The 27,648-nt window shown below is 44.2% G+C and overlaps 1 protein-coding gene across 1 annotated transcript; it reads right to left on the bottom strand.

Annotated features, from left to right (window-relative positions):
* Window positions 1-1,354: 1,354 nt before the first annotated feature.
* On the bottom strand, window positions 1,355-26,610 carry LOC131264872 (uncharacterized). The gene is made up of 15 exons (XM_058267139.1): window positions 26,503-26,610; window positions 25,359-25,415; window positions 24,680-24,817; window positions 22,591-22,710; window positions 22,286-22,506; window positions 21,976-22,027; window positions 16,413-17,663; window positions 8,524-9,003; window positions 6,219-6,443; window positions 3,775-4,199; window positions 3,129-3,699; window positions 2,885-3,049; window positions 2,196-2,805; window positions 1,861-2,076; window positions 1,355-1,479 (listed from the first exon to the last, which is right to left on the bottom strand). Exons 1-15 carry the CDS (start codon window positions 26,608-26,610, stop codon window positions 1,355-1,357), a joined length of 4,764 nt encoding a protein of 1,587 aa, XP_058123122.1.
* Between the last annotated feature and the right edge of the window lie 1,038 nt (window positions 26,611-27,648).

Genomic DNA, 27,648 nt, shown 5'->3' with positions numbered 1-27,648 from the left:
CACGGTCGCCACGGGCGATCTTTCTTTTATGGTTTTACAGATCTCTGCGACTGATTGATTGTGCGTGTCCGTGTCCGGTACTAAAGGAGGATAGTTTTATTCCTGTGTTTTGCTTTTAGTTTAGTAGGAAAAAAACGATTGAAGGAACAAAACACACGGCTGGACATGCAATAGCTTAATGATGAATTTTTCGACGCATATGTAGTCCTCTTTTCCACCACATCAGCGGTATTAAAAGTAGGAATAAAAATTTAACTTTTAATTCTCCACTTATCGGTTGATTGGATTTCACTTGTATAACAAAAACCAATTACAAAAAAAAAACTCTGACCCCGTCGCAAAAAAAGGTGCCACTGAATAGCCCTTCAGTTCCTACTTTAGACTCGTAATATAAGATGCCCTTTCGTTACCATCCTATCCGCGGCCGACGGGAGCACTCTTATCCGGGAGCACGTCTAGCCGGTTTGGCCGTCTCTTATGCGAACTTAAAAAAGAAGTTATTCGTAATCCTACTACACATATCGCTAAGCACTACTACTGAAACGCTCTGTAAATGACTATAAATTGAAGTTGCCTTACACGCTACAAAGGGGTACGACGCACGCTTCCATTCGGATTCCTCCCGGTTAGCATTCCTGTTTCGTTTCATCACTCATCCCATTAGTTAGTTTTTTTCTTCATCCGGAATTCATTTCCCGTCTTACATTCTCTCTTTAGTAGATAGTATTTTGTTGCCCGTGGGCATACAAAATAATTGAGAAAAAGAAAACCGAGTGCCCCAATTCGTTATCGACATTGTCGTCCACATTAAGATCATTTCATTCAGTTGAGGCGGTTACGTTTTTCACCAGGGATGTTTCCATCAGGTTTGTTCTTGTGTTTTTTTTTTTCATTCGATCGCAATAACATCAGCGAAAGTTGGTCAGTTGAGGTGAAAACATAAAACCTATCCACAAAAGTCAATTTTATCAATGAAACAAAACGAGAGGAAGGAAGTGTAGTGCAAATGATTAACTCTAAGCGATCGAACAACGATCGGACCACCGTTACTCTCCTTCGCTTTTATAACTTTATTTTTCCCTAGTTCTCGTATCGCCCGTTTTCTACTCGCTCGTTTGCTTTCTAATTAGTATCGTTTTGTTTTGATGAGTTCCAGCTGATTGCTTTTTCTTTTTTGGTGTTTGGTGTGTGTAAAAAGGTAAATCGAACGAAGAATCGAAACGCAGGTGTTGTGTGCTCAGTGCCAGTGCACACAACACCGGAACTTAAACATAGCGCAAAGAAGGAAGAAGGAGTAGAACGGAAAAACGGCCTAGTTTCGGTCCGCTGCACCGCGCGGAGGCGGACGCCGGGCCTATGGGGACACGTACGGCGGTGGTCGTCGGTAGGACGGGGTGACGGGCGATTTTCCGCGCGATTCGCGGCCACCAACCACCACGGCCGGCGGCGGTACGTACTCGTCGAGGTCATCGTTTTCACCTGCCGGTGGAATGAGAGTGTTAAATTAAACATTTTTTAAAAAGCCCCCTCCCCGGAATTGATGTAAATTTTCATATTCGTTTTGGGATATGTAGTAAAGAAGGAAATAATAAAACCGTTTTTAATATGCTTCTTGCTGTACATTTTTTTAAGGCCCACAAATGTTTTTTATTTAATTTTCCTTTGAGGATTTTCTACTCGCTTTCTAAATCGCTTTTAAAACTCTCTAAAGCTATTAAAAAGTACAATGTTGTAGGCTAATTTTAACCTAACTTAACATAACACATCTATCTTAAATTACAGTTCCTTAATGTATCTCTTATTTATGTTTGATTTCTCTTCTATTTTGGTATAAAAATCCCTTTTGCCCGGTCTACTCACCATCGTTGTTGGTACTGCTGTAGGACGGTGGCAGCAGTGGCGGCTTTTCGTCCTTCAGTATCACCGGCGACTTGTTGCCGATCTCCGGCTTCTCGTCCAGCTCGTCCTGGAAGATCACCGGGATGCCCTTCGACCGGAACGACTTACGCTCTTCGTCGGTACCTTGTGGGTGGGACGAAGAGGAGGAGGTGGCGATTGGTTTGAAATTGATATATTCTGCCATTACTCATCAAATATTAGTTCTTGGGCGGGACGGGTGCGTGGGTTAGTTAGTGCGCATGGGGTGGGGCGGATAAGGGGGGAGGCGAGAAAAGAGTGAACGGGGGTGAGCTTACCGAGTTCCATTTTGCCGGTCAGTCGCCGCTTGTAGAGCACGCAGGCGATAATGAACGCGAACAGCAGCATGATGAGAATGATGACCGTCGGTAAGACGAAGGTGAGCAGATAGTCGTCCTTGGAGATCGGCGGTGGGAGGGTTTTCTCGGGTTCGCTGGTCGCGTGATGCGGTGTGTCCAGTCCCTGGCAGTTGTCCATCGGCACGAGGCTGACGTTCTGCAGGCTAAACTCCTGACCGAGGACGTCGCGCACCTTCGCCCGAATCGTGCTGTCCTGGTGGAGCAGGATGTTGCGCAGTCCTTCGATCTCCTCGTTCGGGCAGCGTTGGTGCTGCCGGTTGAGGGAGGTGTTAAAGAAGGACACCTGCACCTGCCCGGTGTGGTGGATGGGCCGGATGTGGTTGATCTTGATGTAGTGCGTCGTTGCGTCGCCGAACACCTGGGCCAGTCGTTCGATGAAACGGCGTAGCACCTGCGCGATACTGAACTGCTCGTGGCTGATGTCCAGCGTCAGCTCGAACAGGACACTGAGGTCGCGCTTGTGCTGGGGCTGGTTAACGTACACCACCAGGGCATCCGTCGCCGTTAGTCCTTCGCGATCTTCGGCCATCTACGGTGGTGGGAAAATCAATACGATCAGTCGTCACACCGATTCTAATCCAGCCCTACCGACCGGGTTTCACACTCACCAGCAGATACTCCTTCTGACCGACGTCGTTCGGTCGGGGAACGCCGTAGAACTCCTGGTTCTTGGGGTCGAACTGTAGCCAGTGCAGTGGATCCAGCGTGTGACGTTCCGTCGTCAGCAGCTTCATCTTCAGATCACTGCCATCCTCCGGATCGTAGAAGGTATCCTAAAATGTGTCCACAAAACGTACTTCACATCACCTGCCTCAAAAGGACACAGCTTTGAAGAACAAACGGCAAACTTACCGCCGGCACCTTGTACACCAGCAGCTGGCCAACGGTCGCGTTCACCTTGTCGACCTGGTTGCGCGTCTGCGGCGCAAAATTGCGCGACATTCTGGGCGTCGGTTTTACCTTCGGCAGTGTCGGCTTCGAACACTGGGCAATCTGCTGCCCCTGCACCGATTTAACCATAATGTCCGGCTTGAGGGCATCGTTGAGCGCCTGCTCGGTCAGCAGCGCCACCAGCTCGTCCAGTTTCTCCTCCGGGCAGCGATCCTTCGGGAGCGTATCGTTCGTGTAGACGAACGTGGCCATGCTCGGGTCCTGAATGCTGTTGCGGATGTCACGCACGACGATGTTGCCGAGCGTCACATCGCCCAGCACGTTCGCAATACCGCGGATCGTCTCGATCTGCCAGTCGGTGTTTTTGGCGAACTTCCTGTTCAGCCGAACGGCCAGGCTGATCTCGTGGTTGACGCTGCGGTGCGATTTGTGCTGCTGCACGGAAATATCAATCGTTTCCGTGACGCTGAGGTTGCCCGAGTCTGTTGCGCGCAGTTTGTATGGCCACTTGGACACGTCCTTCTCGAGGGGTCTGTAATTAAAAGAATACACAGTTGTCATCATTGCAAAGCAAATCCTTTCCAGTGTGCGGGATGGATATACTTACAGGCCATAGATTTCTTTAGTATCTGGGTTGAACTGAATCCAGGAGTTGTGTTTGAGCGGCTGCTCCCTTCCGTCCAGCAGCTCCAGCTGCAGGTTGTTACCATCTTCGTTGTCGAAGAACGTTTCCAGCGGGACCTGGTAGATGTACACCTTGCCAGCAATAATAGCCTGCTTCGGGATGCGATTCCGGATGATCGGTGGCATGTTGGTCGGCTCGTCCAGTTCCGTTGTGGCCATGGTGGTGGTGGAAGTGGTGGTCGTCGTCGTTGTTGGAGGTTCGGTGGTCGTTGTCGTCGTGGTAGCCTCGGTGGTTGAGGTGGTCGTCGTTGGCTCAGGAGTGGTTGTTGTGGTCGTGGTGGTGGTGGTAGTGGTGGTGGTAGTAGTCGTTGTTGCCTCCGGTGTCGTTGTGATTGGCGAAGTGGCAGGCTAGAAGAAGGGAAAGTAGGAAAGGATGAAACAGATCCTTTTGCGAACATCAAAAGGTAATATCCGTGCAATGATGGGTTTTGCATGATCGCAATTTGATTAACAGCATGTTACAAACCGCACGCCTGTGGTCGTATTGAATTTTAACCACAACCTACTTTGTGTTTGGCGTAAAAAAATGATGGTATTCCATTACATGTAATGGCTGTAAATAATTGCATTGAACTGAGAAGAACAAATTATCAATATTGATATTAAGCTCAATTAGCTCGCTTAATTGTTCTTTGATCCATTTATTAAATAACATATTGAAATTTACGCAAATAAACGTAAATGGAAACTTCGTTTACAAAAATGCAAACGTTTGGTTAAAATGACCTTCTCACATCAGTTAACAAGGGGAAAGCGTGGCAAAATGCCTCGGTGGGCTCGGTGGGGTAAAATGCACAGGCCCTTTTTTACCTAAATAATAAAATTTAAAACAAAATGAGGTAACGTTTGCATTAAAAAAAACTAGACAAATTTTAACGACTTTTCATACAAAAACGTATAATGCTAGCAATTTTCATCTGAAATTCAAATAAAGAGTACAATTTCTTTTGAATTCTGAACAAGTTTGACTATTTTATCATTTAAATTGAAGCCGCCCGTGGCCAAAACATTAAACCAACTACGTTTGATTATATGTTGGAATTTCCAGCTTTATCGGGGAACGAACTTGTTTGATATTGTGCAACATTTCTTGTCAACCGAACTCAGCTGATTTGGATTTTTTTTTACTATTTGGGCACTGATGGAAAAAAGGTTAAACAATCATTTGGAAGGCTAGGTCCGGCCACGGACTCAAAATTACAACAGAGGCCGTAACGACAGACAGAAGAAAAAATTGCGTAACCATTCCGTTCTTTGGGCTAATAGGTCACTTTAACCGGCCTTATAGTTAGGAATTTTTTTGAAAAGATGGCTCAGAAAGACAGATAAGTCGATCGAGGCCAGTTGCTCAAATAAAACGGTTCAAATTTCCTGTCAAACGTGTTTTCGGAAAATCGCGACAACGTGACTAGCATCAAGCTATAACAAGTGTTAAAATACAATATTGCATTTAAAAGCAGACATTCATCAAGTACCTCAACAATATGGTATTTAACAAAGACTGAACCGTATTGGATTTGCAATCTGGCTGTGCAGACTACATTTAAAAATAAAACATCTCATTAGAGGGATGCAACATGCATCGGCTTATGTGAGGCATAATGCACTACTGTGAATATTTAAATTTATTCAGTAATATTATAAATGTATTCAGTATGGCACTTTTCCAACAAGAAAAACACAAAGTTGTACCTATTCTGCATGCAGGTTTTATCCATTTTTTTTTCTTATATAAACTTTCTCATCTAATCTAACTTGTCAATATGATCACTGATCATCGCTATAATTTAAAAATGTCGAGTTGGGGATATCTGGATACATGCTACTGGTACTGGTACCGAGAACTTACTAAAAAATAATGTAGAAACATTATCTTAAATAAAACAAACTGAAACTGAAACTGTACCTATTCTACATCCGCAACTCAATGATTAATTTGCGATTTTTCATATTGAGATATGTATTGTAAAATGCATTGTAATAAAACAAATTTTTATTTTGAGTTGAAAGCACTGCGAAAAAATAATGCTTTTCGCTTAAGAGGTGCACCTTGACTCACACAACCAGCTTAAGAAAAATAAAGATCCCATTGTTAAAAAATGCTTTACCATAAATTGAGGGCACGAGTATGTTCCTAAATGGTTGACAATTTATGGAGGCGCTTACTTCTCTAGACAATTGAAACTTAGCTTTCCTTTGTTTTTAACAAGTTGGATAGATAAAGCATTATGTTTCTCCAACGTTTCTAATAACAGTACGATTTGGAAAGTTAATAACTTCAGTTAATAAGAAAACCCATGGTTTTACCTCCATGGTATAACTATGCGTTTCCAAGAACCTGATCAACACCATCGTCCATTTTCTTACCTCAGTCGATGCTGGAACCACCCGCTCGGTGGTTGAGGGAACATTCCGTGGTTCGTTCACTGGAACGATGGTGGTCACCTCCGAGTCCCGTCCCGAATCCTCCTCCTCCTCGTCGTCGTACTCGTCGTCGTAGTTTTCGTACTCCACTTCCTTCTCATCGACCGCATTATCCTGCTTCGGCGTCGTATAGGACGATACGGTTCGCTGGGTCGTTGTGGTGGTGGTCTGCGTCAAATAATGGTACACGATTAATGCAAAGTAAAATACGATACGCGAATTGAAGAGAATAATAGAGAAAAAATAAATAAATCTGAGTAGATCGTAATAAAACAGAGATATAAAAAAAAAGAAAGGATCCGAAAGAGCTGGAAAAAACATCTTTCAACGCTATTATTTGCACGTAAAATAAAGCGATTTTGTTTTTTTCATCTTATTCTAGTGTGAAAAAGCGTATTTGAAAAAAGCGCTGTGCAAGGTTGAATGAAAGTGAAAGTAATGGTATGAACAAAAAAAATCTTATCCCATGGTGTTTGTTATTGTGTGTGTTTTATACAAATCAACGGGTAACCAAATCTTTACACCCAATATGTACACGGAAACTGACGATGTTAATATACAGAAAAAAATAAATTGCAAAACCCACGAGTATGACAAAATCTCACGAACATAATGAAATACTAAAAAAATGCTGTCGTTGAACGTTAAGCAATATAAACAAAACAATGTACATTCGTTTGTTACAAATATTACAAACACTCTGCATCGTTTTTTGTTTTGAGAAACCGTTGAACTAACCAAAATATACGTTGTTTCGTAATTATTTATACCCGTATATGGTGTGCGATGCAAAAATAATTCTTTCGCAACAGAAACAGAACAAACTTGGCTCCATTGGTTTTGGAGTGATTGACGAAACGAAAAACAAATTAAAGATCAAGTAGATAAACAACAGACTTCCAACTTTGCTGCAGTGCAATTATTCCAGCAAATAGACAAAGTTACAAAACATATCGCTATCACACTGGTGCGGGTAACGGTGTGCGGTGTGTTTGGTGGTTGTGTTGAGTTTGTGTTTCTTTTACTTTCGACTGCATTTTGCAAACTCGCTGCTGTCGGCGTCTTTCCGGTTGCAAAACCCGCCGCCGTCTGACCGCCTGCCGCCGCTTCCGGTGGGCAGCTTTTGGTGGCCAATAAAAATAAACAAAATAAAGTGCAAGAGACAACGACAAACTTCGTCCAAACTAAAGCGCGACTAATATGCGTATTTATAGACAAAACAAAAAAAAACACAACGATAGTATAAAAAGTACACTCCGCTTAATGGTAACTGTGTCCATGCCCCGGTTCGTCCGTGCGGTGCACTTCTGGGCGCAGCTTGTTCTGTGGGCCTTCTCTAGCCCCTAATCGCGTCACCGACGCGTAAAAGAGTGTCTGTGGATTGTGTTTTGTTTTTGAACTTTGCGTTTGGTTTGCATGTTTGCACAACTTTGCCCCGCTCGTACGGCTGTTTGTTGGCGCACAAAATGGCATAAAACAATTCGTGCATACTAATAATACTAATTGGTTTGCTGCTTACACGTCGATAACTTTATAAAAATTGAGATAGAAAAAAGAAGGTGAGGCATACTAAAAACGAAACGTAAAAGCGTGATGCCTTTTTTTGGATTTTTTTTGTTCGATTTGGTGTGGTTGCTGTCGTGAGCGACATTTGCGGAAAAAAGTTCTTGGCAGGCAGACACAGGCAGGCTAGTATATTACTGTAAAAGTGATTTTTGGTTTTGTTTTGGAGCATTGTTTATGGTTAGGCTACCTGGAGCTCTAGGGTAGTACTAGTAGCAACGGTATCGGGTTCTGGTGGTGCCAGGGTGGTACTGGGGATGCCGGCGGACACTGTAGTTGCGGAAGAGGTGGTGAAGCTAGCAGAAGTAGTAGTAGCAGTAGTAGCAGTAGTAGTAGTAGTACTAGAAGTAGTAGTTCTTGTCGGTGTGATGGTGGTAGTAGCTGTTACTGTAGGAGGAATGTTGTAGGCACTGGAAGACGGTGTTGTGGTGAATGTGTTTGTTTGGTTAGGGGATGCTGTCATCGGCGCCATTGTTGCGGGGCTGTCAGTCGACGGAGCGAATGTTGCTGGCGTAGCGGGGAAAGCCATTCCGGGACCGGTTGGAGCAACCGTCGATATCGGGTCGGAAAAGCCCGAGGTTAGTGTGGTGGTGGTGGTGGTGGTTGCAGCGGATTCAGCATTGACGACGCGGGCTCGGGAAGTAATGGGAGGCGATAGATTGGGTGGCAGAACCGTGATACGGACCCCTTGCGAGAAGTAGTCTTCCTCGTCCTCGTCGAGCTCGTCCTCGTCCTCCTGGTTCAGGAACTGCTCTTCGCTCTCGGCGATATCTTCTCCGTCGAGCAGCCCGAAGGGACGCTGTGCAGCATGCTGCAGCTCCTTAGGCCGGGCCGTCGTCAGTGGCACGCTGCTGGCCGTGGTGATCGCTCGCCCACCGGTCCAGGGAGGGTTAGTGGCACTACTACTACTGGCCGAACTAGTGCTACTCGATGGAGGCTCGGAATTGACCGGTGGCGTTAGTTTCGAATCGACATCATCGTCCAATTGATTTCCCGAGCTCCATTGAGCTTGATATGTGGTGGTGCTTGGGGTCGATGGCAATGGTGTCGGTGAGGATTCGTACGGCGGCACCGTCGATATCGTCGTTGTTGGCTTCTTGACGTCCCTTTCAAACCAATCATTTCTTAGATCGCTCGAGGTGCTCTCCGTAGCGGCTTCATCGTTCTATCGATTCGTTTCAAACGAAAGCGGTTCAACAACGCACGCATTTTGGCGAATTATGGCCGCGGCATCCGAATGTGAGGTGTGTGGATCACGCAACAGAGTAGAGGTAGTTTGTGAATGGATAAAAGTAATGGCGGTTACTGGTAAGAATGATTTGCTGTCAAGTTGTACAGATGGTCGTATGTTTCGACTACCAGAGTCCAATGGATATAGGATATTTAATCGCTTATACTATTGTTCGAGAAATATTGGGCTCGTTATTTCGAGCCGTTGAGCAGACATCGAAATCCCACATTATGCGTTGGATTTGATTTTATTTAAGTTTCTTGCCAAATATGCGATTAGCAGAGATGTACAATCTATATGCGTTTCAATCGGAATGCATAACTTGATAAAGTGTGCGTCATTACAGGCATACCAAAGCATAACGTTTTTCGTACAACAACATGCAATAGTAAAACCGCTAAATCATAGAATAACAGCTTTGGCATAGGAGTTGTTTTATGGATCTAATGGAAATGGATCTAAACATTTTTCACAACTTGTGTTTTCCAATAGCCAGTGTAAAGGCTAATTCCTCGGATCGTTTTCATCACAACATTGTTTTGCAAATTAACCCTCATTCCAGGGAAAGAATGTGGTTAACATTCCGGAAGCTTTGGGAGGCTAAAAGGGAACGACTTCCATATCGAGTTGTTTTGCAAGTATGTTATAAATATTATCTTTCTCTGTTATTCTACGACTATGGTAAAAAAAGCATACAGAATGCCAAATAAAAACTACATGGAATGCTGGCGAAAATCTATGCAACAAGCGTCGTAAGAAATTGGGAAATAATAAAAGCATAAAACGCAAAAAAAGGCATAATAGCAAACAACCAACTGGAAGCCAATATACATAGAAATGCAACGTAAATAAAGAAAAAAAACAAACAAGCTTCCAGCTTATGCTGAAGATTGTTTCCGAGTGGTCGGGTAGGGTAAAAAAAACAAAAATAAATGAAATCACTGTAACCAACATCACAAGCGTATAGGAAGGAGAAACAACTTTAAAAAAAACATCAAAACCAAATGGAAAACACACAAAAAAAAAAAAACTAACCAAGCTGTCCATAAGCAAAATGTGCCGGGAAAAGCGATCTTTCGTTGTGGGGCTGGGGTTGCGAAAAAAAAATCGGAGGGTCAAGTAAATGGGCGCAAAAACAAACCGGTGCACGGAGGAAGGTGAAAACAAGGAAACAAAAAGGGTATGGAATGGAAAAACGATTCAGCATCAGCAACAGCAGTGAGCAAAAGGTTTTGGGGGGGCGCGATAGCAAGTGCGTTGAGCGGATGGTGTTGATATGTATATTGTACGGAAAAAGCAGCCAGAAATATAGAAACAAACATCCAGCGGACAAACCAAGTAGAGCAGGAGAGGTTGCAGAAGAAGTGGAAGCTTTGAAGGAGCTGATCTTGCAAAGGATAGTTTTAATCCGTTTGTGGAACAGGTTTTTGGTTTGTTTGTTTGTTATCTCCGCTGCCCAATGGTTTTCCCCCATACCGGAGCATAACAACAAACGAGCTTTGCATTATTATTAAGTGGAGTAGTTTTCCCGTAATCTGGTCGCGTCCATATGATCAGCAAGGGGAAGAAAAAACCATGCAGCAACAAAAAAGAAAATGCGCTTACAAATGAGCTGCCACATGCGAGCAAGTGCCGTTGTTTAACACCAAACAGCCACACATGTATGTGCGCACGAAGAAAACACAACGAGAACACATGTGACAGAAATCTTTCGCCATGTCCTACCAGAAGTGTCACATTAAATCCTGATGAAGTGTTTACTACCCAGCACATTCCGCACGACCGTCATTTGCGAGAGGGAGCAATTACGGGAGCAAAATGATGGAAAATGACTGCTGCTGGAGGCCACGGGAGGCGTTAGAAGAAGGCTCCCGGAAGGAACAATGTGTCGTGTCCTGTTACTACGAGCTTCCTCGAACCGGGCGAGCGCGGCCCAAGAGGGTCGTACATTCATTACCACCCAAGTGTTTGCCCGTGTTTGCGGGCGCACAAAACGGCACACGGCGACCTTGTCGTGTCGTTACCTTCCCCGAGCCATTGCTCGGGGGGTAATTTTTCTCCAGCGTGATTAGAGAAGCAGCAAATTCAAATAATGGCTCTGGTTGCCTCTGAAACACGCCCGCCAGGACCTGGTTTACCGTTAATCAAGCGGTTTGGTTGCGAAACGGAAGCGTTAACATGTCTTCCCAGCGATTCCGCGGAAAGCGCAACGGGTGGCTTGGGGTTCGTGTGGCACTTTGGTTTCGTACCGCCGTTTGCCAGGGGTGACCTTGTCGTTGGTATTAAAAAATTGTCCTCCCCGATGGATGGCACGGGAGACGTACACTCGAGAATGATTAAATGTTTGAGTGTTTTTGAGAGCCAGTGCTTCGTACGCCAACGAACGGGCAACCGAGGGGTGGCCCACTTTCGCGGGTGGAGCGGAAAAGAAAACTCTCACACCGCGCGCAAGTAAATAGCGCAAGAAAGCTGTCAACACAACAGGACGTCATGGGAAGCAAACAAGCTAGCACGAGAGATATAATGGAGTAGGTAAGTGCGAACAGGGGGAACGTTATGGTTGTGAGATAGAAAAAAAGGACATAAAAGGAAGACGAATCAAAAAGTCGCTATAAGAGCATACATTGAGGAAAGCAAACTTTTTGATAAAGAGTAAAACAAAAGGCGACGGAAATCGACACATACATACAAGAACACTCGAGCAAACAGAGGTGATGAAGTGAAGTTTTACGGACAACAGTACTTGAACCAATTTATCTCGCCGAATCGTTCCCTTCAGCCGAACGAACTCGTAAATCCCGGATGAACGCGTCACCACTTGGGAGCTTCGAAATGGACCACGGTGTCCTTCGTGTGTCATTCGTTTTTTTTTTACTTTCTTTCGTTGCGGACAGATGTGACCGTCCGAGTTGTCTCGGTCGGGGGAAACCGGAAGCGAAAACGAGCGACGATGGATGGGCGCAAAAATTAGCTAGCGGCTCAGCCGTGGCCATATGCGTGCTCCCAAATGGATGGGTCCCAGGAGGCCATAGATCCGGACAGCCCAATTAATATTCATTGGTCGAACGAGAGGCATGGCGGTGTGGGCGCTTTGATTGACGTGAAGCCGCCTGCGAGAGTCACCGCCACCAGGCGCCTCCATTTAAGCTGACCAACTGGATAAAGCGCTTCAAGGTGACGTCTTTTTGAAAGCTTTCACATCGGTGTTTTTTGTTTGTGAAAAGTCATGGCGTGCTAGGTCAACTTTTCCATCCCATGGCAGAGAAGATTATGTCACGGTAAAGTTTCAGCACCTGTCCTAGACTTTTCCGGTTTAAATTTTATAAAGTCTGGGTATGATTCAAATAGTCGGGTGACTACCTTTAAAGATCTTTTATTTATAACTTTAATTTCCTTTTATCCATTTTCGTATGATGAACGATTTTGGTTAGCTGTTAAAAAATTTATAGCCGAAACGAACATCTTTGAATGAGTACCTTTTAATTCTTGTTTATATCCGAACGAATGGTTTATTAATTTCATACAACAATATAAAGAAACCACTCCTAATACCATAGGCATACAAAAAAACCTTAGTATTTTTATAAAATATTAAAAAAATCTTTCAAAAACTACATAATATGTATCTGTTGACCAAGAAAAAAAAATACGACGTTTTTCAAACACCATCAAGATTTAATTAATGTTTTAAAGGGGTCAAAAAACAAACTATATCCACATGTAGCGATATAGTTAACGTATTTTTTATTGTGAAACAATATTAAAATTACTTATCTATTCCATCCCTCTAGTGCAGTGAATTGTCCACCAGAATTAACTGCTCAAGTTTACTAATGAACTCTCCGAATGATTTATGATTCTTATCTTCTTTTTTATCCTGCCAACAATGCAATTGAGTTTCACAATGAAAGCCTTCCTTTTCATGCATGCATGTTTCGAGATGCGTTAAACAAATAAATCAAATCTCTCCCTTTTTCAAGCCAAACGCGGCGATGGAGCATGATAAATGAGGTTCATTCGAGCCTTACACTGTCACTTCAATGTTACGCTTTATTCCTGCTCTTTCAACAGTCTGCCTGGCGGAGATGGTCACAAACTTCTGTTGTTCAATGGCCATCGCGGCCTCGCGAACTCGCCGGGCGGAAAAGGTAACACAATTTCGGTTCTCGGTCGGGCCGGGCTTGGATAAATACACATAAATCAAACTGGTGCCGAGACGGTGCCCGTCCAGTCAATGGGGAAGGGAAGCGGGTCAATCAATGGCACAATAATGCTGCAATTGCCTTTAGCGCCAACGGGGCAACTCCTCTTCGGTGCAACAATTGCACAATTCCGCGTTTCTCGTACCGTTTTGCGTGGCATCGAACGAATCGAGCGGCCGCCGACGAATTCCGAATTGAAAAGCAATTGTTATCGACGTTCGCCCAACGCCCAGCGATGCATGGCGTGATGCAATTGGGCGTTTCTTGTTTGTTTGCACTTCGTCCATCCGGTTTAATATTATTTTTTGTTTTTGGTTCGGGCCAGTGAACGAATGAAAAGTTAACCCAGTAAAAATGCAGTGTTATTGCATTTTCCAGCGCAATGCCAGCTCGTGGTGCAGTTTTGTTGATACAGGGATTTTTTTTTCCTTCAACACTCATTTGCAATCAGTTATTTCATGCAGACTGCAGCTTTTTTTTTTCGTCTCGCTGTAAAGTATACCTCTCGTCGCCGTCCTCTGGGGCGTTGTTTACACAGATGTTTGTTTGCATTTTTTTTTGCGCCAACCATTCGATGCATTTTAATTTAATTTAAGAGGTTTTTTTTTGCTCGATTAACGCAATTGCAATTACGGGGGTTTCCCCATTTCCGGGTTAAAAAAAAACGTCCCCAACAGAACCAACGAAAAAATAAAAATGTATGGGGAAGATGAGGTTTGTTCTGGTATTAATTTCTGTGAAATTATATTCATTCTCTGCTGATGAAATGGTTCCGAATTGCGAACAGCGTGCCTTTTTCTCCTGTGGCCACAGAGCTGGTGCCGCTGCTAAGGAAAACAAGTTTGGTCCCACGTTTCCAACCCGGGAGGGAACTGTTGCGTATTAATCTGGGAGAAAAGCAACAAGCACTCCATTTATTTCTCGCTGAAGTAGCGCGACGGTAAGCAGATATGCATTCGTTTAATTTAAATGCAAATGAGTTGAGGAGCACCGGCAAGTGCTAGCGGCACGAGGCAAGGGTTGGAATATACCTTTCATTTTATTGTGCTCCATGCTTTATTTAAACAATGTTTTTAACCATTACGGTCCCAATTACTTAAGGTGAAAATTGTACTTTTTTAATCAGATTAAAATATTTAACATGATTATCTGCAAAGCGTAAAGTGGAGGCGCATGGTCGCAACGAGATCTGCATTTAATGTCTAAGAAATTATCATCACCAACATCAGTGTGGAGCTGGGATGTTGGAAAGCATAGAAATCATTTTCGATAAATAAATTGCTGCACAAACAATGGGGCCTATTTTCTAAAAGCTATGAAAGCGACAGACACACGCACACGGACAAATAAACACGCAGATCAATTTGGACTACAAATAAACAAACATGGCTTAATTCAGCAACATTAAATACAGCACACACACACACACACACACACACACAGACAGACTGGCACACTGACGCACACTCATCACACACGCCAATAGTACGTGAGGAAGGCTCTAATTTCTGCCCAATTGCTGCTTCACTCGTCGATTCTACACGCCCATCACGCTTTGGAAGCTTCTCCACGGAAACTTCTTTCGGGATCCTTTTTTATGGGCGAACCCTTTTGGGTATTTTTATTCTAACGAGCTTTCGTCGGAATCTAAATAAGTCTCTTTTCGATTGGCGAATCCGAACGATTTTGGTATTGCTGCATAATTATCCGCTGAATGGTAGTCGTGTTGTGTGCTGCATACAAAACGTATCCTTTACTGGGTAATTGTTATCTTTCAATGGCAGAAGACAGAAAAAAAGAGGAGAAGGAAAGAACAAAAGTTGCAACCGACAATCTGTTTGCCAGTTCGCGAATGTTTGCAAAGCGTACTAAATACCGCATGATCATAAAACAAAACGGTCAGAGTTGCGCATCATGTAAATAAATCAAAACGCGTTATATTGTCGCGAACCGAAAGAGGATAAAAAAGAAAGGATAAGTTGGCAGGCAAATTGTTCGAGATAAGAACCGCCAGCGAAAGCGAAAGTAAAGTCATTCTAAAAGCCAAAAAACTGCACTGCAATGAAATCATCTTATCGTGTCAGGGTGATTTACTGCAGTTAGCAGCACTGATAACAGAAGGCAGTTCTCAGTATGTGTAGGTGTATTCTTTTTTTCTGTTTCGTGTGATAAGGAATAAGATTGTACCCCCGAAAGTAGATAAATAATGTTAAAACGTGTTATATTTCTCGTTAAACTTAGGAATCGTAACGGAAGTGACCTTGTTGCTGGAGAAAAGGCAACCTTTGAAGATTCAGAATCCAATTAGAAACGAAATCAAAATGGATAGAGTATAAGCCCGGGCTAAACTTCGATCGATTGATCGAACGGAGGAGTATAAAATGTTAGATTAGAAAAGGAAAATAGCCATTTTCAACCACATCCTCGTTCCCATTTCCGGATGTCGACCGAATGGAGTCAGAGTCTTCCGTTTTATTTTTCCCTCTCCAACAAGTTGGCTGTTGAAAACGTCCCGAACCGAACGGATAACTTTCGTGGTGGTTAAAACTTTGCTCTCGCCCACCCGGAAGTGGCCGGTTGCCCCCTATTGGACCATCGGTTTCGGCGTCGGTTTAAATGTTTGATGAGCTGTCTTTGGACGCGCGTACCATCACGTAGCCGTAGGATAGGAAAAGTTTTTCCACCACAAAAGTTGACCACCGGAACTCACGGACATTCGATCACATCGGGTAACGACGGGCGGTGGTGTGAGGCGTTTTTTTTCGAGTTGAAGAGTAGAAGATAAATTATACAAAGAGTTTCCAGCGAAACGTTGAAGTGTGGTTACAACTGCGATGGCAGATGATCTTTTTCTCGGTCTTGGAATAAAAGAACGAACATCCTCACAGTATCCTTTTCCTACCAAAACTATCAAAGAAAACATATTTTGTTTTATCGAACTCAAGAAGAAACTTAAAACCGCATAAAAGATCGCCCTAATAAGCGCACCACGTGACGTGATCATGGAAACTGAAAACCGAACCGGAACCGCACACTGCTGCACAACCGGAAACGGTGCAAAAATAAAAGTTTTCCCAACCGAGCTCCCCCACCCGAGGTCGGGAACCTGACATCCGGTGGGCCGGCAGGTCATTTGCTTACCTTCACCGAGGGAACGGAAGCGACAATGTTAGCGGAGCGAGTGTTAGTAGCGGAAGCGGGCGAGGGTTTTCTCGGCGAAGGAAAAGCCACCGGCCGGGTGGTCGTCGTTGGGCTGGCGGTTTTGACGGCTGTCGTTGCGATGGCTGTCGTTGCGATGGTTGACAGATCGAAGGACACCACCCGGGGTGTGTCCCTGCGAGCGGATGTGGCCGTCGGTTCACCATTGATGCTCGATGCCGGAATCGATGTCGTTGTAATGATAATGGTGTCCTTCTTCCGTGGCACTATCGTGGTGGTTGCCGAAGGTGGAAGCGTACGAGCTGCTGTCTCAATGAGCTCATCCGGACCCGGGCCGACCAGCGGCGTGACTTCCGGTTCCGGCGGCTGCTTCGTGGTCGTTGCGAGCGATTGTGCGGTTGAGCCGATGGCCACAGGTGTGCTCGTAATTGTCGTGACCGTTGCTTCGTTAGCCGTTGTCAGCAGCACGGTCGGTTTTCCCGGTGTCGTTTGCGGCACGGTTGAGGTAGCGATAGGGTTGTTGGTTGTAGTCTTCTTCTCCGTCACGCTGGTGGGAGGTCTTACACTCGTGGTAGTGCTGGTGATGATGGCTTTTGGTGCCGATGTGTCCTTGCGTTCCTTTACGTCCACCGTCGTCTCCCGGTCCGGGCTGGTGGTGAAGTCGTAAAACTTCGGTACCTTCACCACGTCCTCGATCACGTAGTCGTCCCGGAATACTTCGTCCTGCAGGCGCTCGAGTTCCGGCATCAGCAGCTCCGTCTCCACGATCCGCTCGATGTCGATGTGCTTGTGCTTGGCCTTGCGCGCCAGCAGCTTCTCTTCCTCCTGCTTCAGCTGCTCGTTGTTGGCGATCGTTTTGCTGATGGTCGACTCGAGCTGCGACACGCTCTCCCGCAGGTCGGGCGGTGTAAAACCGCTTCCACCGCTGGTCGGTGCTTCCGTGTGCCCCTCGACCCGTGCCGCCTGTTTCTGCGGGTCGTGGGCGGCGGCAGCATGCTTCTTGGCCGACCGTTCCTTTACCTGATCATACAGTCCGTGGCTATGCTTCCGCTTGGGTGGCACTTGGGTGCTGGTGGTCGTCGCAGGGGCAGACTTGGGCCGGTGCTCCACCACCGTAGCGCCGTTTGGCGCGAGTTTTCCACCCTCACCGACCGTCGTGTGGTGACCGCTTTTCTTGTTAGTATGCTTGTTAGTGGCGTGGGTCGGTACGATGTGCGCATTTTTAGTGCTGTACTGCTTTTGAAAGTATCGAGACGAAACAAGTGATCCAACGGGCGTTGAAAAACACAGTGTCATACATTTCATTTTACAAATGATGGGTCGTTTTTTTTTTGTTTTCCAACCAATTCGATTGGAAGCAACAGAAATAATCATCCGAATCCCATTGAGAAACACATTTCGCAAACACGGCACAGATATAGATCAAACACGAAGAGCAAGAAAAAGAGACATAGAGACATAGAGAGAGAGAGAGAGGAAGAGAGAAAATTGGTGATAGAAAGGCTGTTAAGCTGTTGTTGTGCTGGAATTTACAGAAGAAAGACAAACACAACGAGTAGAGAAGAAAGATCGGAGACCCCAAAAACCCTCATCCTTAAATATCCTTTTGCGGTGAAACAAGGGGGCACACACTGACACACGAAAGCACACATTCCATCACGCACAGAAACAAACACACATACAAGCGTACAGCGCGCGTGTTCTTTTTTTCATCATTCGTTAGCTGCCATACAAGAAAAGCTCCACACGATTGGAACCGCTTAATAACTTTTGCGCGTGAAGGTGCAACGCGGGCCAAAGCGACGATGGAACGACACGAAACGATGTCTTCTTTTTATCTGGCGATGGCAAATACATTTGTGATAAGGAAGATTTGCGGCTTGGGTGCTTCTTATTGCTTATTTTTCCACATACGATTGTGGCGAAACAGGAATGATAGTGAATGCAATTGTAAACGCACATCATATTTTTGTTGGTGGAGATCTCACACAAAAAGAGAATTTTATCAAAACCCCAACCTCCCTCTAGGGTGGGATTTCGAGAGGCAACACTGCTGGTGCTGTGCGATTCGTAGAGTGAGATAAATGTGAAGTGGAGCTAGTTCGTATGGAAATGAATTCAAATCGCTAGTGAATGGCTAGGAGGTGCACGCGCTTTAGGAGGAGTTGAATGGGATTCAAAGAAATAATAAAATCATAATTTTACTCGTACGCAAAAGAACACACTATGCGGAAGGAATGGAAAGGACGAGCAACAGTCGCGGTTTAGGTTTGTGAGTGCAACAGGACCAATGGTAATGGCGTATCTTTTAAGCTTTTGTTTCCGACAAAATAAGAAACACACTACATCCTATCTTCGGAGGACTGCTTGAATGTGAATGTAAATGTTTTGCCTGGGGTCCTTTACGCGCAGTACGTGCGAGGATAACGTTTCCCATCAGCGAAAGTAATGGGTCATGAGGTTGAAATGAAAAACACTAGGCGCCTCCATGACACACGTGGGAGCGATCGAATTAATGTTTTCTCCTTCCCCCGTGCCTTTCGCGACACGGGTGCCTTCCGGCACGCGTTATGTAACCTTTACCTTCGATTAAGTAAGTCGGAAGAGGAGTCATTTCCGCGCCCGCACACCGGTTTATAGCATCCAATTGCGTGAACGCCTATTTTGCAAACACAATCATTCCGACCAGCTCGGCGACAGGCGACGCTAAATAGTTTTGACTATACGCGAGTACGTGCCATGTACGGAGCTTTCGCGGTTCTGTTTCGCGCACAAAGTATCGATTGACCTTCCATTTCCACCAGGGCGTTGATAGCGTTTTTCCGTCAAGCGTACGAACGTTATGGGCGGTGTTCACGCAATGCTTAAATTTGGACCGGATATGAAAGGAAATATACCAACTACAGCTGCAAGCCGTTTAGTAGTATTTGAATCCGTATTTTCCATCCACAAGTTCACGAGTTCGTTTAAAAATCTAATAAATATCAAGGTAGGTAATAAACAGATGGAGAAAGGGAAACTCGCGAGTTTTAGATACGCAACAGAAACGTATCACAGTTTGAATACTACGAAAAATCACACAATGACCTAAATTTAATAACATTTGATATTTCATCTCCTGGTAGAGCTTACAGGCAAATGAATGCACATTGTAAAAGGTGTAACCTTTATCATAGCAAAAAAAAAAAAGAAAGTGCTTTTTACGATGGTTGACTGTAGCACAATTTATCGGACCATTAACGGTAGACATTTAACATTTTTTACATGCCCTTTTAAGCGGCGTAGAAAAAAAACAAACCAACCAACGCTGGAAGAAGTCATTCAGTCCTCGAACAAAAGCTCTCCATTATGGCTTAGCATAATAACAATAGACGGTGAAATATGGTTCACCTGGACTCCGGAACGGGACGGTACGGTGCCCTTCAAGTCGATATATTATGAAGGGCACATTGTCTTCGCGATCCGCCTTCTGATTAATGATGGTGATATTTCCAATTGTGAAAAGGTTTCAAAAGAACCAAAACAAAACTTGGGAAAAATGAAACACCAGGATGTTTATATTGTAGGAAAAATAAATAAACACAAACTTGGACGAATTCGTGGACGAAATCTTGCCATTTCGTGGAAGTATTGGGCAATGGGGCACTTACATTGATGAAATGCCTCTCCGGTTTTGAGCCTTAGGAAGTTCAACATTTAGACAATAACTGTACCATGTCAAAAAAGTAAATTGACATGTGGATTGATCCGTGTTTGAAATGATGTAGAATGAGCATAAACTGGCTGTATAACTGTTGTACAGGTAGGAGTTTGGATTGGGAAATATATCTAAGAACCACACAAATAAAAACTCAAATCAAAAGAAACCAACAACTCTAAAAGACGTAAACGTAAAACAAAGTGAACAAATGCTAAAGTAATGCAACTCATTAACAATCGTTCGAGTGTGCTCGCTTTACTCGTCGATTTTAATTTTTCACACGTAATAAAGAATTTCTGCATGAGAATGCGATGGAAAATAACTGGAACTATTATTCTTTTCCATCCCTGTGGAATGCTTATGGTATGAAATTGTGAAATGGATAAATAATTTTAATTTCCACGAAAATCATACCAGAGAAAATTCGAGAGATAAAACGAAAACACGCCGATAGCTACACTAAGAAATCCTTGAAAAATAGTAATAATAGCATAACACGAACAAACCGCATCAAAAACCGAAACCAAAACATAAAACGTGTAAACTGTGAAAGCAAAAACGCAAAATAGTTTTCCAACGAAAATGGAAACCAACACGGAAACGAAGCTAAGTAAAGTCACAACAATAACTTTGAGGTGCTCTAGAAATTCTCTAGCTGCAAACATCGGTTGCGAAGTTTATGTACTGGATGCTGAGTATGTAGCTATGTAGAGTATTTGGCATGGTCAATAACAGTTTCCAGGAGGTTTAGTATATGTGTATGAGTTAGTTTGGTATATAACTACGCAACACTATATGCACTATTAGTAACGGGAGTAATGTTTGGGTAGTCGAACGAACAAACTAAGTCACGCATCGGGACAACAGGAAACGAATTTAATCATATTATTGTTTTTGAAACTCATTAAATTGGAACTCCGAAGCCGAACGGTTAAATAAAGTAATAATACTGATGTTAATTGTTAACACTGTAGAATAATTTCAAACTGTATGCTAGGGAACAATATGAATGATATCGTCAGGGAAGATAAAATCGAACTGCAACTATTCGCTAATCGAGGGAATGATTTTGTGGAAGGTGTAACGCTTAACAGTGCATCCTGTGTTCCAAGGTTGGGAAGCAAGCAGCCTTAACTGTGTGGGGTATCGAAGGGTGTCGGTGGGTGTATTTAAGCATCGGGTTGGTTGATGTGGAGGCTAAAATATTTTGTGCACGTAAAGGCAGGATGTTGCAAATGGACTGAGTTAGAAGCGTAATGAATGAACATCAACCGTGAATTCGACAGGTTTCTAATGGGGATTGTTTTTCTTCGCCTACGAGCCAAACGGAGGAAACTAACACGAAGGGCAAACTTTTCCCGGAGAAGGTTGTAATTGAAAGTGATGTACGGATATTATTTTTCCTCAAAGTAGAATGTGAGTGCGATGTGGTTATGAAGCTTTGGATGTGAACCTCGCTGTTCCCCGATGGAGCACAAGAATGGAGGTAAAAAGTATGACTGACGTTGGGAGCGTTGGGCATTTACTGTTGGGCAAGGGGTGAATTTCGATCAATTACCAGCAGGAGACCAAAGTTGGATTAATTTTCTGCCCTCCCTTTCTTTTCGACGCGGCACGACAATGTTCTAGGACCTCGGGCGCACTCTCGCCAGAAGCTATGTCCGCTTAGTGGTTTGTGTTAGAATCGCAAGTGGTAAAAAGGGGGAAGGAACATTTCAGTGGACGGGCATCAGAGTATCGAACCGGCGTGCGTCGATCGGAATCGGGGTGTTTCATCGTCATTAGTGCAACATTACAGCTACGGTTAAACGGTCGAGTGGGTAGAAAAGAATCGTGCAAACTTACCTCGCTGGAACCGTGGTGATGTCGGTGAGCGTGTGGAACTTCCGTTGTTTCGCTGAAAGGAAAATAACGATGGTTTATTAAATCATTCTTCATCGAGGCGTGAAGCAAGCCTTAAACGAGGTAATTGAAAATATAGCGTAACAGAAGCAAGCCATGTATGTTTAATAAATTAATTTTAACTACATTAATTTCGAACTCACGACATTTTAAACCAGGATTCATGGACTTACTTATTCATCTCGTTTGTATCAGTAGTTTTTTTTAATTTGCATAAAAAGAATAACACTAAAAAACTAGACCCTTTACTTACCCTTCGTCATCACCGGCCGGTTCCTCATCATCATAATCGTAGTTGTAGTCATCCTCTTCCTCTACCTCCCTCTTAATCCTGGCGTCCTGCTTCGGTTGATCCTTCCAGATGACCCACCAGCCAAAGTCCATCCCGGTGAGGTCCCGAATGTCCGCTAGCTGTGTGTTAAGATTTCGGACCGTATCCTTGGCACTGGTGGACATCTTTTCTCCACAGCCGACCTAGCGGACGGTTGAAAACGGTCGTTTAATGGCAACGTTAATGGGCATTCCTTCCGGTAGAAAGCGGAACCGAAGGTAGCTTACCGGAAATCCAATCCATCCCAACGATTTTCCCGACTGTGCCGGTTTCTTCCCATGGTGGAGAGCCTTTTCCACCATTCGCTGCAGCTCGGCGCTCTTGGCGTTCTGAACAATGAAAGATTCCTGCCCGGAGATGGAAAGAAAATGCATTAATGGAATCGTACCGTGAGGATGATACAGTCCCCTTACGACGCTGCTGCTGAACAAACGATGCAAAAGCATAATGTCTTGTTTAACGACCTCATTGGCTGGTTGGAAAGAATGGAGCGCATCGATTGATGAAAAGGGGAGAGGCGATGCCATCGTTTCTCGACGCGGGTCTTTGCTGTTCAAACAAAAGCCACCGAAGGGATGCAACCTATGACAATTACGTCAATAACTTCAGCTCATATTGAATGCGTACAAAGAAAGGGTGTGCCCATCGGGTGGGACGAAAAGAAACGGGCAGGAATGGATAGAAGATGGTAAAATCTACTAGTATCACATTCCATTCTACTCTCCTCCTCCCATTGGAGCAGTCCAGCCCTGGGTTGGTCTGCTTTACATGCAGCTTTATTACTTCCAACCAGCCAGCATGGAAAGAATCCAATGGGCAAAGCGTGCGCAACGTTCTGCTGAGCGCAAGTCAAACATCGAAGAACACGACATCGATTCCGGGGATGCCAATAAGATGGGTCCCAGAATGTTTAATCGTTCGAGCGGAAAAGAAGCACCCATCGTTTCGCATCGGGTTTGGATGAGGCGGAGAACAAAGAAAGTTCTTGCAAGGCAGCAGTAGTTTTATGACTGTCACTTTGGTTCCGAAGGGAAGAAGATATGGTATCGCAGTGCACATGATTGCCTGTAATTATCCGGCACAGTTCGTTAGTTTAGTTATACATTCAGATAAATGAAATATCTAGACATGACGATGTTTTCTTTACTAGATCTATCCTGTTTACTTTTTTTTATATTAACATATCTGCTATGGTAGACTTAGTTTCTCAAATATAAATTGAAACTAAGTTTTCGATAAAATGTGTACTTATGTAGTTAAAGTAGAACTTTTTTAATAACTGTTCATTTCTTTTCCCTGAATCATAACTCAACAAAAATTAATCCACAAAATACTCAGTGTACAGACAACATTCTATTGGCATATACCATACTTTTCAACTGCTTCCCATCGCATTAAATATGAATAAGATTCTTGAGACCCTAATTCCTTTGAAAAATGGCGCTCAGTGAACCCTCTCGTTGTGAGGTATTATGAAAATGGTGCAAAATGTCCAAATTAATTAATATCCAACCATCAAAGGGCAGTGGGAAGGTGGTGCTTAACGTGTCACCTAGATGGAATTACAGGATCCCAAACGAAACGGAGAGATGTACTGGCCTGCCAGCCGTAGGAAATGTAAAGCAACACAAAGCCTCTTAACTTCACCAACATGGATCGGACGACTCGGACCGATGTGTGCACCGAATGCACCAATTTGTAATTTACGTTCCACCGGGAAGCAGTCCCAAGCAGGGCCCCCCGCTTCTTCTATCGGCCTCTAATGGGCTACATTGAGTGCCCATCGGCCATTACGGTTGGGGTGAAGCTTTCCGTTACGGAACATACGGCAAAAGTAATGACGCCATTTGACCGTAATGGGCAATTCAATGGTATCGAGGATGGTTGATAGATTGATAAGATTTTTCCTCTAAACGAACGAGTCAACCATTTTCAGCTGGTTGAGGCTTAGAGGAATGGGCTTTAAAAGTCTATCTCGTGCATAAGCCTACGAGCCGGGATGGAAATCGACCGGTTCTCTCTGGTCAAAGTGCCCTTAATCGGATTAGGAATCTTACTGAATACACATGGGATTTTTTTTTCGTTGTGGCGTTATCGATAACATTACACTGCGCGTATACAATGAAGTGAAAAGTAGTGACCTATGAAGCCTGTTGAGATTGAGATTTGTAGCAATGACTTCAAATTAATTCCATCTTAAAACGGCCATCTAATAATCCTGGTCCGGAAACTGTTCACACGATATCTTTTCCCCGAACTTGGAAACACTTTCGCCCGCCTTGGGACGGTTGAAATTTGATAAATCCATCAGCTTACCTCGGGCACTAGAAAATATTCGGCCAGCTTAGTGATTGTGCGCTGCTTGAGGCTCGCTTGGACGTGCTTCCAGTTCTTGGACTTCAAACCCAGCGACAGCGTGATCGTGCTCTCCGTCGGCAGACATCGTCCGGTGGCCTGGCAAGGTGAAACGATGAACGAAAGAGGTGAGAATTCAGAAGTTAGGCAACATCAAGTTAATTGATGATGAACCCTCCCCGGGTAACGTTGAGGGATGAAAACCGGAGAGGGATTTTGTAGGGTGGCATGCGTAAGAGAGTGCGTGTGAATGTGTTTCCAAAAACATTTAGAACCGCTGCGAGACCATCGATCAATCTTATGGCGTTGGCCGTTTGTAGGTGAGCTGGGAGATTTAGTTACATCCCTTTTTGACGCCACCAGCCACCATCGTGGAAATGGGTTCTTTTAGTTTGAATGATGGCGCTACGTGTCCGTGGGGATTGATTAACGTTAGAGCATGGTGACGGTAGGGTTGAAATGGTTTAACAAATGAACGAAAACATGTGATTCATCAAACATGATATATCTAAAACAAATTAAAAGGAGCATTCGATCTCGAAGCAATGAAAAGTAACATTAAAGGACTCGAAGGGAAGGGATAGTTAATTGGAGATGGGAGTGATAAAAGCAAGTTATGCGAATAATTTTACAAGCTTACCTTTGGGTAAATTAGTTTCGTTTGGCTATCTAGTTTCGTCGGCTCCGCTGCTATCGGCTGCTATCGAGAAATGATGAGGGAAAGGAGAAAGAGAAGAAAAACAAACACACAAATATAAAGTTTTGTAAGATCAATAATAAATTCCGACCCAAAGGCTCATGTTTCTGATTTTATTACTATTACATAATAAAAGTTTCTCTGAGGCGAACAAAAATTTGACCCGATTTGTGACTTTCATCAACGAAAACCCTGTGAACACATCATGACAAAACATGGGTATCACGACATGAACCAGCTTAGCATTCGTTCAAAAAAAAAACCCCTGAAGGAATCACAATCGAAATGCAAAAGCTTTCCTAAAATACCAACATCTAGCGGGTTGCCAAAAATTTCATCTGCCTCACACAGAATCGCTATGCAAATCGAGATTCCCTTCATCTGTCAGCAAAGAGAACCATTCCGCGTTCCAGCACCCCGCGTAGGTCACGTGTTTCGGGTGCCCGGGGTTTCCGCCTACACACAAACACTCGGGTCAGCGGCTCAGGAATGGTCCGTTCCGCTTCGATGAATTCCAGCGCGGACCAAGTCAAACGCGTTTAATTGATTTACAAATTGTTTTCGTGGTCTATGTTTGTGTTTCCGTGAGCCGAAGCGCGCAATGGAATGTAAAAAGATATTCGGCCGGCTCGTAAGCCGTAAGAACGCCGGGCCCGTCGGAGCATCGGGATTTACGTTTGTGTTTCATCGCTCGTGTTTTGGAAGTTTTGATAAGCTTCCGGATTCGTCGGACAGACGTCCCGAAGAAGTCGGAAAAGCTGCTGCTGCAACCTTCCGGGCAACGGTTTTGATTGGCATTTTGATAATTAAGTTTTGTGTGCCTTTCCCGGGCGCACCAACGGAGCAGCGTTTTACGAATGAACTTCCGACCTGGATCGGGAGGGTAATCAGTTAAATTGGCTACGGTGAGGCCAACAGGCTGGATTTGGGCACACAGGGAAAACTTTATCGTTTCAAGACAAGCTAAGAGCTTTGCAGTAGAATGAGCACATTGAAGTTGATAAATGGCAATAATGGAAGTGAAATGCGTTAACATTGGACAATGTGGATGCAGTCGGCATTCCAACGAAGGATGATATAAGCTTACCTCCACATCGTCGTTCGTCTCCGGCACGAAGTCAAAGTCCTCCCCGAGGGTAATACTGGTGCATAGTATAAATATTATACAAAACGTTTCCTGATATCGTAAATTCATTGTAGCGGTTTGTTGATGTTATTGGTTCTGTGGAATAGATTCCTCTAGTACTAGTAGACACTCGTAAGCATCGGATGACAGCTTTCTTGGTAACCGGGAAACTATCGTGTTTTCCTTGGACTCTGCCTAGACACAACTAGAACTGTCCGTTGTAATACTAATCTATCACCGACTGGGACAGTGAAGGCCCTTTTCGTCGAACTTTTTGTAGATAATGATTGATGAGTTGCTGTTGAAACAGTAGTTGTTGCAGCCAGCGAGAAAGCGCAAAGTTGGTTTGAATGATGGCACTTCTTCCACTGCTACGATGGCACTAGTGACGGAGTTTAACTGGAAGTTTACCGTCGATCATCACTTTGGAGGTTCTTCACGGAGGGGGTTTTTCATAAGTCTTTAGGTAAAACCCACAACAGCATCGAAACACTTCGCTTAGTTCGGGTTGTCAATCAGCTGTTTCGACGCGGCCACAACCGATCGAGATGTGTGATATGTTGCTTTTCGTTTGAGTCATCTACAGGATATTCCAGCAGCTCCGAACAGTTCGATGCATAGTGTTGCCGATGACGAGTTTTAGCTCACCATACTAGGCCAGAAGGTTTCTGAAACCGAGAGGGACAAAAGAATGAGTTAAAAACATTAGTCATGCTGATTAAAACTTGAAATCTTGTGCTATTCGAAAGATGGATGACGCGGTTGGCCGTCATTACATTAATAAATGCGTTTAATCTGGTCAATCCACCAGGCCAGTTTCTGTTCGTGTGACGATTGATTCGTTCGAAGCAGTACAGCTGGTGTTTCGATGTGGTTCGTGTATCGGTAGTCCCGGCCAGGGATGAAGATTGATTGATGAAAATGGGCCAACAAAACTTTGGAAGACAAGATCAACGAAAAGACGAACGGATTAAACGATGGTTCCGGCGAGGTTCTTAGGTAGAACAAGACTATCTCAACATTTCCTCACTCGCGCGCACCATTTATCAGGGACTCCACAGCTCGTAAGCCAATGCTTGTCGTTTGTCGACCTATGTTTTGCTTCCT

Source organism: Anopheles coustani, chromosome 2 (assembly GCF_943734705.1).
Source record: "Anopheles coustani chromosome 2, idAnoCousDA_361_x.2, whole genome shotgun sequence".
NCBI classification, from domain to species: Eukaryota; Metazoa; Arthropoda; class Insecta; order Diptera; family Culicidae; genus Anopheles; species Anopheles coustani.
Note: the sequence above shows the minus strand (reverse complement) of the source record. Positions and strands in the feature narration are given on the sequence as shown.

Bases quoted from the DNA above. Each gene is read 5' to 3' on its own strand.
- LOC131264872 (XM_058267139.1), bottom strand. From the start codon at position 26,610: ATGAATTTACGATATCAGGAAACGTTTTGTATAATATTTATACTATGC. The intron at 9,004-16,412 runs GTAAGCAAATGA...ACGAATCGATAG, and splicing joins CTTCCGTTCCCTCGGTGAAG to AACGATGAAGCCGCTACGGA. The intron at 4,200-6,218 runs GTAAGAAAATGG...CCCTTCTTCTAG, and splicing joins TGGTTCCAGCATCGACTGAG to CCTGCCACTTCGCCAATCAC.